The following is a 13,811-nucleotide window of genomic DNA, read 5'->3' as shown; positions in this document are numbered from 1 at the left end:
CTGCGCCTCCTACGCTTACTGACACTGGTGTAGCCCTTGGACCAGGCCACTACAATGTTCAATGCTACTGCTGATGCCCTATATGATAATACATAACTTGTTTGTACTTGGATGTTTGTATTTACAGATGAACGATTTATGCACTGTCTTCGCTGCAATTGTTTTTCTTAAATAAAAATTGTTATAAAAAAAAAAAAAAATGGAGTGTAAGAATCCTAGTTTAGGAGAGATCTAAATGTCTTGACCTGGAAAGTCCAAGAATATATAAGAAAATCAGGACTTGCAATCACACCATGAATCTTCCTTTGACAGAGCTTCCTCCAGGTAATCCTTACTCCTTTTGCAGACCAAATAAAGCTGCTCAATTCACCCTGTAGTTTCTTGAAAGCATCCAGGTTGAATTCTATGTGGATTGTGTTGAAAATGACAGTACATTTTGGTAATATGGACTTTTTAAGTAAATTTGATCTTCCTAAAAAAATAGCGGTAGGCTTCTCCAAGTCTTTAATAACTTTTTAGTTTCAGCTTTTGCCTTAATCAAATTTATGTGAGCAGGTTTGAAGATCTTGTACCACCTGAATCCCCAAATATCTAATCTTCTATTTCATCAGTGGACTAAGACACTGAGTATTCCACTCCATGATTTCAGTCTTTTGCTGGTTAACTGAATACCCAGAGACGTTCCCGAACTACTCTAAGGTGTTCAAGATCTCTGGATGGGACCTTTCCATTTCACAGGTGTAGATGATAAAGTCATCGGCAAACATAGCCACCTTTTTTCCCTACCTTTATATCTGAATGGACTGATGTTCACGTTTAATCTTATTTTATTTGCCAGAGGGTCAATGTATATATTAAAAAGAAAGGGCGACAGAGGGCAACCCTGACTTGTCCCTCAATTTTTATTTTATCTGCAAGGTTGCCATTAACCAGAATCCTCGCCGTAGGGTTTCTATAGATGGCTGAGATAGCTCTGGAAAATACCTCCCCCAAGTTGTGTTGCTTAATTGCCCAATGTAAGAAGGTCCAGCTAACCCTAGCAAATGCCTTGGCTGCGTCAAAAGTTAGGACCGCCAGGGGAGTTTTTTCACCTACAGCCAGATCTATTGCTCTGATCAGTAAATTTGTAAAATCATGTAGGTCTCTCCTTCTAATGAAACCCTTTTAATCTGTGTGTATTAAATGCCCAATAATTCTCTTCAAGCGCTTTGCTAAATTCTGTGTGTAGATCTTGTAATCACAGTTTAAGAGGGATATTGGTCTGTCTGATTCACATAGCTAGGGTTATTTTGTTTTAAAATGATACTAATCGTGGCTTTCTCACAAGATTGCGGAAGCTCTTTTCCTTCTAAAATGGCCGTGTTCATCATCTCCCTGTACCACGGGGCCAATTCCTCTTTCAGAGCTCTATATAGTTCGTTGGAGAGGCTATCCGGGCCAGCTGCCTTTCCTTTTTTCAAATGACCTATTCTCACTCTCACTTCTTCCAAGCTTATCTCAGATCAAAGAAGTTCTTTTGAAGTTAAGGTAAGACTAGGAGTATTTATTTCCTTAAAGTAACTGTGTAATTGTTCCCTAGTTACTACTGTGTCCTCATTATACATATATTTTTTTTTAAAGTGCACAAAAGCCCCTTACATTTCTTCATCCTCCTTACACGATTTACCGGTCTCTGGGTCTAGAATTTCTCCAATGTTGTTTCTAGTAGAATCTGTTTTAGTTTTCCATGGCAGCAGTTTACTGCAACCCTCCCCATACTCATAATGAGATAGCTTACTGGCCTCCCATTTTTTCTGCTTTCCATCTTCCAAAAAACTTCAAGCTATATTTTGCTTTCTGCCGACAACCCTGGATTAGAGCCTGGTCATGAGCATTTAGGAAATTCTCAAATTCCTTGGAAAGCTTTGGACCCTAGATTTCCAATCTTGAATTTCCACTCCTTGCTTTGGCCAATGGAGAGGCTGGTAAGTCGTCTCCTTATAAAAGCTTTATAATTCTCCCAAACAATGTGCAACGGGGCTAGTAAGGGCCTACCCTAGGGGTAATTTATATGCATTAAGAAGGGAGATTTAGGTTTGGCAAAAGATGAATTGGCAGTTTAAAATTGCACACAGGCTGGCTGCAATGGCTGGTCTGAGACATGTTTTACAGGGCTATTTAAGTAGGTGGTGCAATACATGCTGCAGGCCCACTAGAACTATTTAATTTACAGGCCCTGGGTACATGCTGCACCACTTTACCACAAGGTACTTACAAGTAAATTAAATGTGCCAATCAGGTGTACTATATTTGAGGGAAGGAGCACAAGCACAGTAGTACTGGTTAGCAGTGGTAAAGTGTGCAGCATTCTAAAAGCCAACAATAAGTAGTTCAGTAAACAGGAGGGGTGAAGGCAAAATGTTTGTGGATAACCCTGCAGAGAGGGCCAAGTCCAACAGGTGGTTCCTAGAGAGGTTCTACAATGTATAGACATAATACAATATCAACCCTAAACCATATGAGAACATTCCCTGGTCCTTATTAGTATTCGGCTACCTAAACGGATGTTGCAGCAAAGACCTTGGTGCTTCCCCTCGGAGTCGCTTCGAGACTATCTTCTGTGCAGACATTACTGCTACCACAGTTGAATTTTTTGAAGTTAATACAATATCTGTCCCTGCCTTCCTAATGGTCCAGGGGACCTTCAAGCACTATATATGGGGCATATCGATGGGGAAGCAAGCTTGAGTACTGAAATCTAAATTTACACAATTCAATAAACTAGAAGCCACAAGGGCGAAAGGTCTAGTAGGACTGTATCCTGTCTCCATAAAAAATCCCTTCCCCGCAATGTAGCAAACCTGTTACGTATGCGATCTAATGTGCTGGTGTCTAGGAATTATGAAGGCATGTATAACTCCAAAATACCGCAGAAGCTGAACTCTGAAGCTGAACGTTTGACGGTTTTGAACGAACGCTAGGTCGGACAAAGTTGTTGCATCCTACTGTGTAAAAACAGTCAAGCAGTTAAAATATTAAATACAACAGTGATGGCAATATTTTTACCAGTTTTAAAGTGGGCCTTTTACCACACGTTCATTTGCTTGCAGAAGACTGTGAAGCAGAAGTTGGGCAACAGGCACAAATGAAGGACTAGTGGGGTGTTTTGTTGAATGGTGGCAGCATAGGGAATTAAAGTAAGCTGTAGCATGGTAGGGAGCTAAAGAAAAGTTAAGAGGCGAGAAGGAAGACAAGGGAACGGAGGGTGATGAAGCGTTTTCTTAAAATAAGGATATTTGCAAAACGCAATGTACTATTAAGGCTTTGAAAACAATTGGACTAGTCAGGTAAGCAGTAAGCGGGGGGGTTATTTGCATATCTGTAATGAAAAATAGATAAGCAACTCTTTAATCTTTTGTTTCACATCATTGAGGAATTTCTAATAATTTGTGGATCAGCAATACATCTCAATGTTTAAATGTTAGGTTTAATTTTTACATTATTGCATTACCTATAAAGTACCTTAAGAAAATGATATACGTGCAGGCCATCAGCCTAATTAACCACTTCATACAAGCTGTAGCTTTGGGTATTAATTTTGACAAAAAGTTTCCAAGCTCATATAAATTCATACATTTAAACAGGAACACAGAGAAGACATGTATGTATACATCAATAGAATAAATATGCTAAGCAGCAATGTACTACATATTCCTACAGATGAAACAGCCTGGAGCAAATTTCAATCATACCTTGCATATTCTTTAGTCCTTCTCATGATATGTAAAGTTAAAGGATTAATGCCTGTTGGGAGCTTCTCTTCTGCTAAGCTTAATGGTATCTCTTCGCCGGTATCAAGGTTCTTTATCATGACACTTGCAAGAATTTCCTATGAAAAAATATGAACACATTTCAATAATGGGTGGTACTAAGACTTTCTAATGTTCGTTTTTAAATTGAAGTAATAAATGGAAATTAAAAATAAATTGTGTGTAATCTGCAACATTATCAATACATAGTGATACAAAATTAGGAAGTCTATCATGTCAAGGTGACAAAGCTGGGGCACCTGGTCACCATAAAACCAGTATTTTATATGGCAAAGTAGCATTGCAAAAACGCATGTGTCTTCTTTCTGGCACCATTTTCCAGTAGCACTTTACCATGTCATTTAAACCGATAACTGTGCACTCCATCTTGTCTTAAGAATGCAACTCTGTACAACCGTCCAAAAGCAGGCCACCATAACCTTTGAATGATATGAAATACTCCGCTATATAAGTTTCCAAATACCTGTGTGGAAATTTCTATGCACGGTTACATACAGGAATTTCAACAATAACTAGACAATGTTTGTACTGCATCATTCAGGGGATTCAACTAGCTTTTAGCTAGCCAACCAATAACTTTGATCAATCAACTTTTTGTTTGCGGTTTTATATAGTGCTTACAAGACCTTTAAGTTTGTCAGGACAGGAGATTCAGGTAGTCAACCATAAAAGAACAATTACGATGAAAATTTTACTTACTGTAATCCTGGTTCTGCAGCGTAGGAATCCTCACTTAAGTTAGAAACATAGAATATGTCTTGCCTCAAGCAGGGACCCCAGAACACTTTTGATTTATCAATTTATTGAGAAAAAAATCTAATATACACAATATTTATTAAAAGAGGTGGATATTCAGCTTCAAAAAAATTGAAATACAAAATGTGTATCTCTCTGTGTGTGTATATATATATATACACATGTATATCTATTTATCTCTCTCTCTATATATATCTATATATATCTATATCTAGCTATATATATCTATATCTATATTCACTTAAAAAACCATAGGTTTCACACATGTTATAGTTAGCTGGACATTTCACTCGTGAAAAACCATTGAAATTCCCCCGTTATAGTTAGTGCAGGCAACTATAACTCACGCGACCGCAATCCTCTGCTGATGACGAAAGATATTACATCACTGTATTTAGACACTTATTTACCCATGTCTTCTTCCATTAATTTTTAGCAATACATATATTACAAATATTTTTTTTTTCAGAAAGACATATGTCATCAGTGATGTAATATCTTTCATCATCAGCAGAGGATTGCGGTCGCGTGAGTTATAGTTGCCTGCACTAACTATAACGGGGGAATTTCAATGGTTTTTCACGAGTGAAATGTCCAGCTAACTATAACATGTGTGAAACCTATGGTTTTTTAAGTGAATTTGCAAGGTTTTTTAAATGCTAATTCCTAACTATAACGTGTGTGAAACCTATGGTTTTTTCAGTGAATTTGTACGTTTTTTTAAATGCTAAGGTTTTTCACCGTGCCCACGTTACGCAGTTCGTGGAATTTTTCAGTTTGTACCGTGCGCGCACGCTGCGTGCACTCCGCGATTTTTCATAAAAGAAATAAAATAATTTTCGGCCCTTGGGGGTCCTTCTGGGACCCCCTGACAAAGGCTAGGGGGTCAGGAACTGTCCACCCTGCCCCCTTTTCATGTTCTCCACCTTTGTTTTTCACCCCCTCAGACTGCGAGAGACAAAATGGCGGCCGCCACTTCCTGGTTTCGACCGATTCGAATGTTTACTAAGATCTAACAACCAATCAGAAGCGCGCTCGCGCACGGCAGGGTGCTCGCACCGTGCGCGCACGGTGCGCGCCTATAGATATATATATGCTATTAAATGCTATTTTTTCAGGAAATACTGAACAGATTTACACCAGACCTGCAAAAGGCACATCCCTGACCTGAGGACTACCTCTCTGCCAAATTTCAAGTAATTCTGTTCAGCCGTTCGGGCTGTAGCTTGGACTGAAGGTCCCTATGGAAAAATGCATGGGGAAAAACACGTTTTGGGACCCCCCCTTTTTCTCAGCCCCCGCTTGACGAATCCCCCCGAGACTTTCAGGGAAGGAGCGGAGCGCCCCACCTATTTTGAAAATTTCACGAGGATTCGTCAATCGGCGCCAAAGTTATTCCAAATAGAATGTTGCGGATTTCCTATGGAAACACGATCCTAACTATAACTATCTACTGGCAACCGCCAGTAGATAATATATATATAGATATATATATCTCTATATATATATATATATATATATATCCCAAAACTTGCTCCTTCTGGACGCGAGGGACCCAAGAGAGGTGGCGCATATGCCGGCGGAGCGCGCCGGCTAGTAAATGTCTCCAAACAGTTCCAATTAAATGCGCTCTCGGAAAACAGATACTCCAGTTCGATCAATTTCAACAGGGATGTTTAATCTTACAACGCATTTCAGCTCGCTGCAAAGCCTTGTTCACGTAAGGTTAGTGCTCAAAACATGGGGATTGATAAAGTTTACAATAGTGAACATATATGAGGGACACAAGAAAATACCTGTTGTAATGTCAAAAAAATATGGCAGACATGTTGGAATGGTAAAATCACAGGGAGTGTTGTTGCAAATTCAGCCTTTCATGCATATGTATGTACGCATTAGATGAATATTCATCCACACAAGTTGTGTTACTCAATCTCCTAGACTCCATTATGACATCACATGTTGTTGCCAAACAATAAGTGTCGATACGCCCAATGGCCATGCTCCTCTATAAGTAGCGTGAGTGCGCAAACTATTGAGAATGTGTAAATAACATCACATGTTACTATCAAATATTGTTATTGTAAAAGGTTAATGTCTCTAATGCATGTCAGTCAAACACTGTATTCCGCATTTTGTCCTATTAATATATGTGTTTGTGCGCCGGATCCTGCTCAATGAGTGTCAATATGCCCAATGGCCATGATCTGCTGCAAATAGCGCAAGTGCGCAAATTATTGAGAATGGGTAAATGTTCTTGTAATCAACATAGTGTCACACTTTGGTTATTGTGGCAAGTGCCCACTGACTCTGCGATAATATACGTGACAACAGCAAAAATGTAATTGCACAGGGATAAGCAGAACTGCAGTCCTTCATCAGAACTACTCCAGGGGTGTGTGCACTATGGATGAACAGGATGGAGAGGAGAGCAGCAGCTCACATTATGTTTACAAAGAGACAGCCGAAAGGGATTAGCAGGGTAGAAAATGCTCAAATTCAACCTGTTGATGACAAGTTACGCAATTGGAGAAACTTAAGAGGTCAGAGATATCTAAATGGTGGGAAGCAATTTCCTTACAGAATTACATTGACCAAGAAATGGTGCCTAGAGGTCTATGCATTTTTACCATGCCAACTTATGAAACGACTAATCCTGAAATGCTACTTGAATGGTCACAGAACTCTGCTTTGAGCTCCAAAAGAATGCTTGAAATTCTGGTAAAGTATGCGTGGATAGACAGAGACAATATACTTAAACAAATACAAGAAATTATTGAAGATGTCAAAAAATCCACGGAAGCAGAAAAAGTGGAGGGAGCTATGAGCTCAATAAAAGAACGTCTCAAAAGATACGAGGAGGACATCAAGGCGCGTATTTTTTTGACATTACAACAGGTATTTTCTTGTGTCCCTCATCTATGTTCACTATTGTAAACTTTATCAATCCCCAGGTTTTGAGCACTAACCTTACGTGAACAAGGCTTTGCAACGAGCTGAAACGCGTTGTAAGATTAAACATCCCTGTCGAAATTGATCGAACTGGAGTATCTGTTTTCTGAGAGCGCATTTAATTGGAACTGTTTGGAGGCATATATATATTTATATTCAGGGATGTTATAGTTAGGAATTAGCATTTAAAAAACTTTAGATATTCACAGAAAAACAACAAAGCTTATAGAGACGTTATAGTTAGGCTGACATTTCATTCGTACAATACCAGAGAAATTCAGCCGTTATAGTTAGCTGAGCTAACTATAACTTGCGCCCCCGCAATGCACTGCTTATGACCTAACATATTAGATCACTCATGACATGGTCAGTGACTGAGTGTTTTCAAAATGTTTATAAGTGTTAAATATATATACCAAGGTGTATTGTTGAATCAGTGGCTGTATGAGTGACTGTATGGATGACTCATTGGGTGCGTGACTGACTGTACAAGCGAGTGATTAGGTGTCTCAGTGAATGTATGGTTGAGTGACTGGTTGTTTGAATGGGTATATCTGTCTGTCAGTTGATGTCTAAGTGGGTGTATGAGTGTGTTATTGGGTATGTGAATGGCTATATGGGTAATTGATAGGTTGTCTGATTACGTCTATGTTTGTCTGGGTGTCTGTGTTTGTGGGTGAGGAGGTGCGTGACTGCCTATATGGATCAGTGAGTGGGTGAGTCAGTGGCTGAATGGGGTACTGTTACGTGTGTGAGAAGTTGTATGGGTGAGTGTCTGTATGACTATCAGTAATTGAGTGCATGTGTAGGTATGGGTGAGTAACTGAGTATGTGAAAGGCAGTATATGTTAGTGACTGGGTATATGAGTGACTGTATGCGTGAGTGAGTGAATGTGAGAGTGGCTATATGGATGAGTGCATGCTTCTGTCAGTGACTATAGCTGAGTGAGTATGTGTTACTATTTGTATGAGTAAGTAAGTGGGTGTGTAACTGTTTGGGTGAGTAAGTGGCTGTATGATTGACTGTATGGATGAGTGACTATGGGTTACTCACTCAGTGTGTGAGCACCTGTATGGCTGTATGAGTGGATATGTCATTGGCTATATTAGTGAGTAAGAGGGTCTATGAGTGTCTTTCAAATACCTGGGGATCTGGGTCTCCCTCCTCCCGGAACTGAGCTGGGCACTCAATGTGGCCCCCTTAGTCAAGAAAGCCAAAGCGGATCTCATACGGTGGCACTCGCTCCCACTAAACCCGCTGGGGAGAGTGGCGCTCTACAAAATGATGATTCTCCCCCGGTTTCTGTATGTACTGCAGAACACTCCGGTGTCCTTTCCACGGTCATGGTTCCGCGAGTTGGACGGGATGGCCACCAGATTCCTTTGGGGTGGTGGACGGCTGCGGCTGGCCCTATCTATTTGCCATCTCCCCACCTTTGACGGGGGGCTGGGCATGACCAACCTCTACCTTTATTACCTGGCCACCCGACTTCTGGTCATTCACGACTGGTTCGGGGGAGGATGGTCTGACCCGGCTTACAGGGTGGAATTTGAGGCCCTGGGTTTTTCCTGCATTCAGGACCGCATGTACGGCGCCCCTACTCCCGCCTCCTGCCCCGAAATCACTAAGGCGGTTTTTGTGGCTTGGCGGGCGGCGCTCCGCCACACCGGGTGGACCGGGAAGTTGACGCGCGCCACCCCCCTCTGGCATGGGACATGGTTGCGGGAGGTTGCGGGGCTGGAGGGTTTTCGGCCATGGGATTTGCTCGGCATCTCTCAGCTGGGGGACGTGTGGCGGGGGGGGCGCATGTGCTCGTACTCGGAACTGCGGACGCGCTTTTCTCTCCACCCGTCCCAATTCTATAGATACCTTCAATTGCGACACGCTATATGGGCATTCACCCCGCTGGACATCCGGCTGCCGGATCATAGCCCCCCGGAGGCTCAGGTTCTGATGGGTAACCTAGGGAGGGGAGGTATATCCAGAATCTATCGCTCCCTTATTAACAATGCCCCCGCGCCCCGGGAGGGTCTGAAGGAGCGGTGGGAGGGGTCAGTGGGTCCCTTAGACGAGATCGATTGGCGGGATGCCCTTATGGCTCCCAGGCTGGTGACGGCCTCCGCCAAGCTGAGGCTTATTCAAATCTACTATCTTCACGCGGCCTACCTCACACCAGCGCGCCTGCGCCGTGCGGGCCTTTCTACTGACGCAGCTTGTCCTCGTTGTAGCTTTGACCCGGCTGACTTCATCCATATGGTGTGGTCATGCCCAGAACTGGAGGGGTATTGGCGTGGCATTGAAGCTGATCTGACGGAGGTCTTGGGGTGGGAAGTGCCGCACGACCCCAAACACACCCTGCTGGGCATCACTGACGGCCTGGACGGCACGCGCGCTGAAAAAGTGTTTCTTATGACGGCATTACTGGTGGCAAAAAGGGATATTGCGGCGGCCTGGAAACAGCCGCAGCCACCCAGTCTAACCAGGTGGAGCGCAGGAGTGGACTGGTGTGCGGCGCAGGAGCGGACTCTTTACCAGGCTCGGGGCTGCCACAAAAAGTATCGTAGGGTTTGGGGGAAATGGCTAGGAAATGTTGTGTGACTTTGCGGTGCGGGGTGGGGGCGGGGGGGGAGGTAGTTCGGGGGGGGACGGGGGAGGGGAATGATTCTCAGATGGGGCTAATGCGCACTGTTGGTCTGAAAGGCTCATTGTTTTTTGTTGCATATAATAACAATAAACTTGTTTATCAAAAAAAGAGGGTCTATGAGTGGCAAAATGGGTGAGAGAGTGGATGTGTGTGTAGATCCATTAATCAGTGAGTGGGTGAGTAAGTACTGGCATGGCTCTTTGAATGGGTTTGTGAATGGTTGTGTGGGAGTGGTAGTGAATGTATAAAAGATTCTAAAGGGATGCGAGTGGGTGTGTCAGATGCTGTGGATGATGTCATTAGTGATGTTATTTGAGATGTCATCAGTGACGTCACGGACCATATAATGAGTGATGTAATATGTGATGTCATAAGCAGCGCATTGCGGGGCATGAGTTATTGTTTTGTATGAATGAAATGTCAGCCTAACTATAACATCTCTGTAACCTGTGTTTTTTTAAGTAAATTTCTTAGTTTTTTCAATTAGTAGTAGCATTTGCAGAGAGGTAGAGAAAGGGGACTGGGCCTCCGACGAGCTCACAAGAATTCCGTTGAGTAGGACTTACAGGAGGTACCAGGAGGGCTTCTTGGCCCCCAAAGTCCCTCAGTGATAAAGTGGACTTCATCCCCTAATCAGTAGTGCACCAGGAGGCACATTTGCAGAGTGGTGGAGAAAGGGGGGCATGGCCTCCGAAGACCTCTTAGCAATCCCGTTGTGTGGGACTTACTAGAGGGAACAAGAGGGGTAGGTGGCCCCAAGGACGTCCTTGTAGGCCAACTACCCTTCCTGTTACCTCCAGTAGGTCCCACACAGCAGGATTGTGGAGTTCTGATAGCAGACCACGCCCCTTTTCTCCACCAGTCAGCAAACGTGCCCCGTGGTGCGCTCTTGGTTGGGGGATGAAGTCCCTTTTGCTTCTAGGGATCCTTAGGGGCCAACTAGCCTACCTGTTGTCTCCAGTAAGCTCAGCACAGTGGGATTGCGGAGAGGAAGGCACAGGCCACACCACCTTTCTCCACCACTCTGCAAACGCTACTCCTGGCACGCTCTTGGTTGGAGGATGAAGTCCCCTTACCTCTTGAGGGTCCCTGGGGGCCAACTAGCTCTACTGTTACCTCTAGTCAGCCCCACAACAGCTGGATTGCTAAGAGGTGGTCATAGGCCACACCCCCTTTCTCCACCACTCTGCAAACGCTCCTCCTGGTGCACTGCTGCTTGGGGTATGAAGTCTACCTCAATTCCTGAGGCCCTCTGGACACAAATGGACATCATCGCACAACCAGCAGTGCGCCAAGAGGCGAGTTTGCAGAGTGGTAGAATAAGGGGCATGGTCTCCAACCACCTCTCAGCAATCCCACTGCGTGGGGATTATTGGAGGGAACAGGTGGGCTAGTTGGCCCCTAAGGACCCTCAGGAGTAAAGGGGTCTTCATCCCTCAACCAAGAGAGCACCAGGAGGCGCGTTTGCAGATTAGTGGAGAAAGAGGACGGGGCCTCCAGTGAGTTGCCGGCTTTCCATTTTTATTTTAGGAAGGGGAACTCCGTGCCCTCCCTTCAATGGATCCTTTTGGGAACATTTTTTTCAAAAATTAAAATAAAAAGGGAGGGAGGGGGGCTGGGCCCCAGGGCTATTCTTTTCTTTTTGATTTTCCAAGGGAGGGGGGCCATGTGGACTCCCTTCCCTGGGCCAATTTTGTCCCCGGGGATCTCATTGCCCTAAGCATGCCCACTTTTTTTTTTTTTTTTTTTTTTTTGAGGGCGGCCTTAGGAAGTTATTGCCCAGGGGACCCATACTCCGGGGCATGGCAATATCCTTTATTTTTTTTTAAATAAAAAATGACAGGGGGCGTGCACGGAGCCCCCTAAGAGGGCCATTTTCAGACCTGGGGACCTCATCCCCTGGGGCATGGCCATGTCGTTGGGGAACGCGGAGGCCTCCGCCGTCCCTGCCAGCTCCCCGCCTCATGCGGGAGCCTGCATTGCTTTTGGGTAAAGGAAGCTACAAACATGCAGCTCCCTCTGCCCAAAAGCAATTCTGCTTAGCTTCACGAGCGGTGCTCCCGCCATGCCATAGCAAACTGCAACGTCTCGGGCGTGGGCACCCCGGGACATTGCTGGGGTGGCGGTGCCCAAGGCCATTTACGGCTCCAGGAGGGGGGCCCGACGGCCCCCCTCCCATCTTGGAAATAGCCCTGGGAGGTGGTGGTCCCCTGGGCTGTGTGGGGGGGTCTAGAGCTCCCACACACTTTACTTTTAAAAATAGCTCCGGGAAGGTGGCGGTCTCCCGGCCTGAGTGGGGGCTGGAGCCCTCCCACGCATATTTCTAAATTTAGCCTCAGCGAGGTGTCCCCGGGGCTGCCGGGGGGTGCCTAGCCCCCCACATTCAATTTAAGCCCCAGGGAGGTGGCGGTCCCTGTGGGACGCCCTGAGCAGGTTTTTCTACCATGCCCCCTTTTCTTAATTTTTAACATTTCTTTTTACCTTTTTCCTCGTGACTCAGTTCAACCATGTCACAAGTTGGCTGCCAACACTCCCTGGTTTGAAGTGTTGGCAGCCAATCAGATCTCAGGCACGAGATCTGGAGGGTTCGCGGATCCTCCCTGGCCATATTTGTATATCTGAGAAATGTTTACATTTCTCAGGATCTACTGAATGGATTTACACCATTTAACAAAAAGAGTGCACTATGGACCAAGAGCTACCTTTTTGCTAAATTTGGTGTAATTCCGTTTAACAGTTCAGGCTGTAGCTGCGTCAAAAATCTCCTAAGAAAATTCACATGGAGAAAAAACATTTTGGGACCCCCCCTTTTGCTTGGCCCCCACTTGAGGGATCATCCTGAAATGTTCAATACAGCAGCTAAAGTGAGTGGGCCATTAGTTTTGAAAATTTCACGAAGATTCATCAAACGGCGCCAAAGATATTGACAAAAGAAAAAACGCTTTTTTAATAGAAACAAGGTCGTAACTATGACTACCTACTGGCGACTCTCTCTCTTTCGCACTCTGTCTATTTTCTCATATTAGAAGATACTCTCTTTACGGAAGGAAACACTTCTCCTTTCTTAGTATTTAGGGTTGCTCCTAAATAATCGAGGATATAAACTAGTGTTGATTGTGACTTTTGAAGATTGACTTGTAAACCAAAATGGTGAAGCAATTGGATTGTACAGTTGTAGTCTTGACAAACTATCTCTGGTGAACTGACTTTTATGAGCGAATTATAAAGGTATGGGTAAATAAAAATGTTCCCTTTTCTTAGAAATCCTACCATAGCCATGCACTTGCAAAAAGTTCTTAGAACAAATTTGAGTCAAAGGGGAAGAATATGCATTGGTAGTGTGCTTTCCCTACCATGAATCTCAGGAACATTCTGTGTTTCTGTGCAACTGGAATACGAAAATAAGCAAGCTTTATATCTATTGAGCACATTCAATATGCTTTTACCAACTGTGGGTAGATTTGACTCAGACCAGGTTTCTCAATTTTAGTTTCCCCAGCTGGCCAATGTTATTTGGCCCCACTCTGTAAGATGTTTTCAAAGACTCCCTCCAACTGGAGTGGTGAACAGAAGAAAGAAAGTTGTTTGGATTGAGTCCTAGATTTGCCAGATAACGGGGCAAATTGTTGTCGCTGAATGTGTTGGCTTC

General features: G+C 44.0%; 1 protein-coding gene across 2 annotated transcripts in view; it reads right to left on the bottom strand.

The window, feature by feature from the left end:
* WDR44 (WD repeat domain 44) overlaps positions 1-13,811 on the bottom strand; it is a 616,515-nt gene that overhangs the window by 312,676 nt on the left and 290,028 nt on the right. For both annotated transcript variants that reach the window (XM_085607883.1, XM_085607885.1), the window contains one exon: positions 3,732-3,868. In XM_085607883.1, the coding sequence (XP_085464009.1) occupies positions 3,732-3,868 (137 nt within the window). The remainder of the gene's footprint in view (positions 1-3,731; positions 3,869-13,811) is intronic.

The sequence above is a fragment of the Triturus cristatus genome, chromosome 5_2 (genome assembly GCF_964204655.1).
Source record: "Triturus cristatus chromosome 5_2, aTriCri1.1, whole genome shotgun sequence".
Classification (NCBI taxonomy): domain Eukaryota; kingdom Metazoa; phylum Chordata; class Amphibia; order Caudata; family Salamandridae; genus Triturus; species Triturus cristatus.
This window is presented reverse-complemented; position numbering and strand designations above follow the sequence as displayed.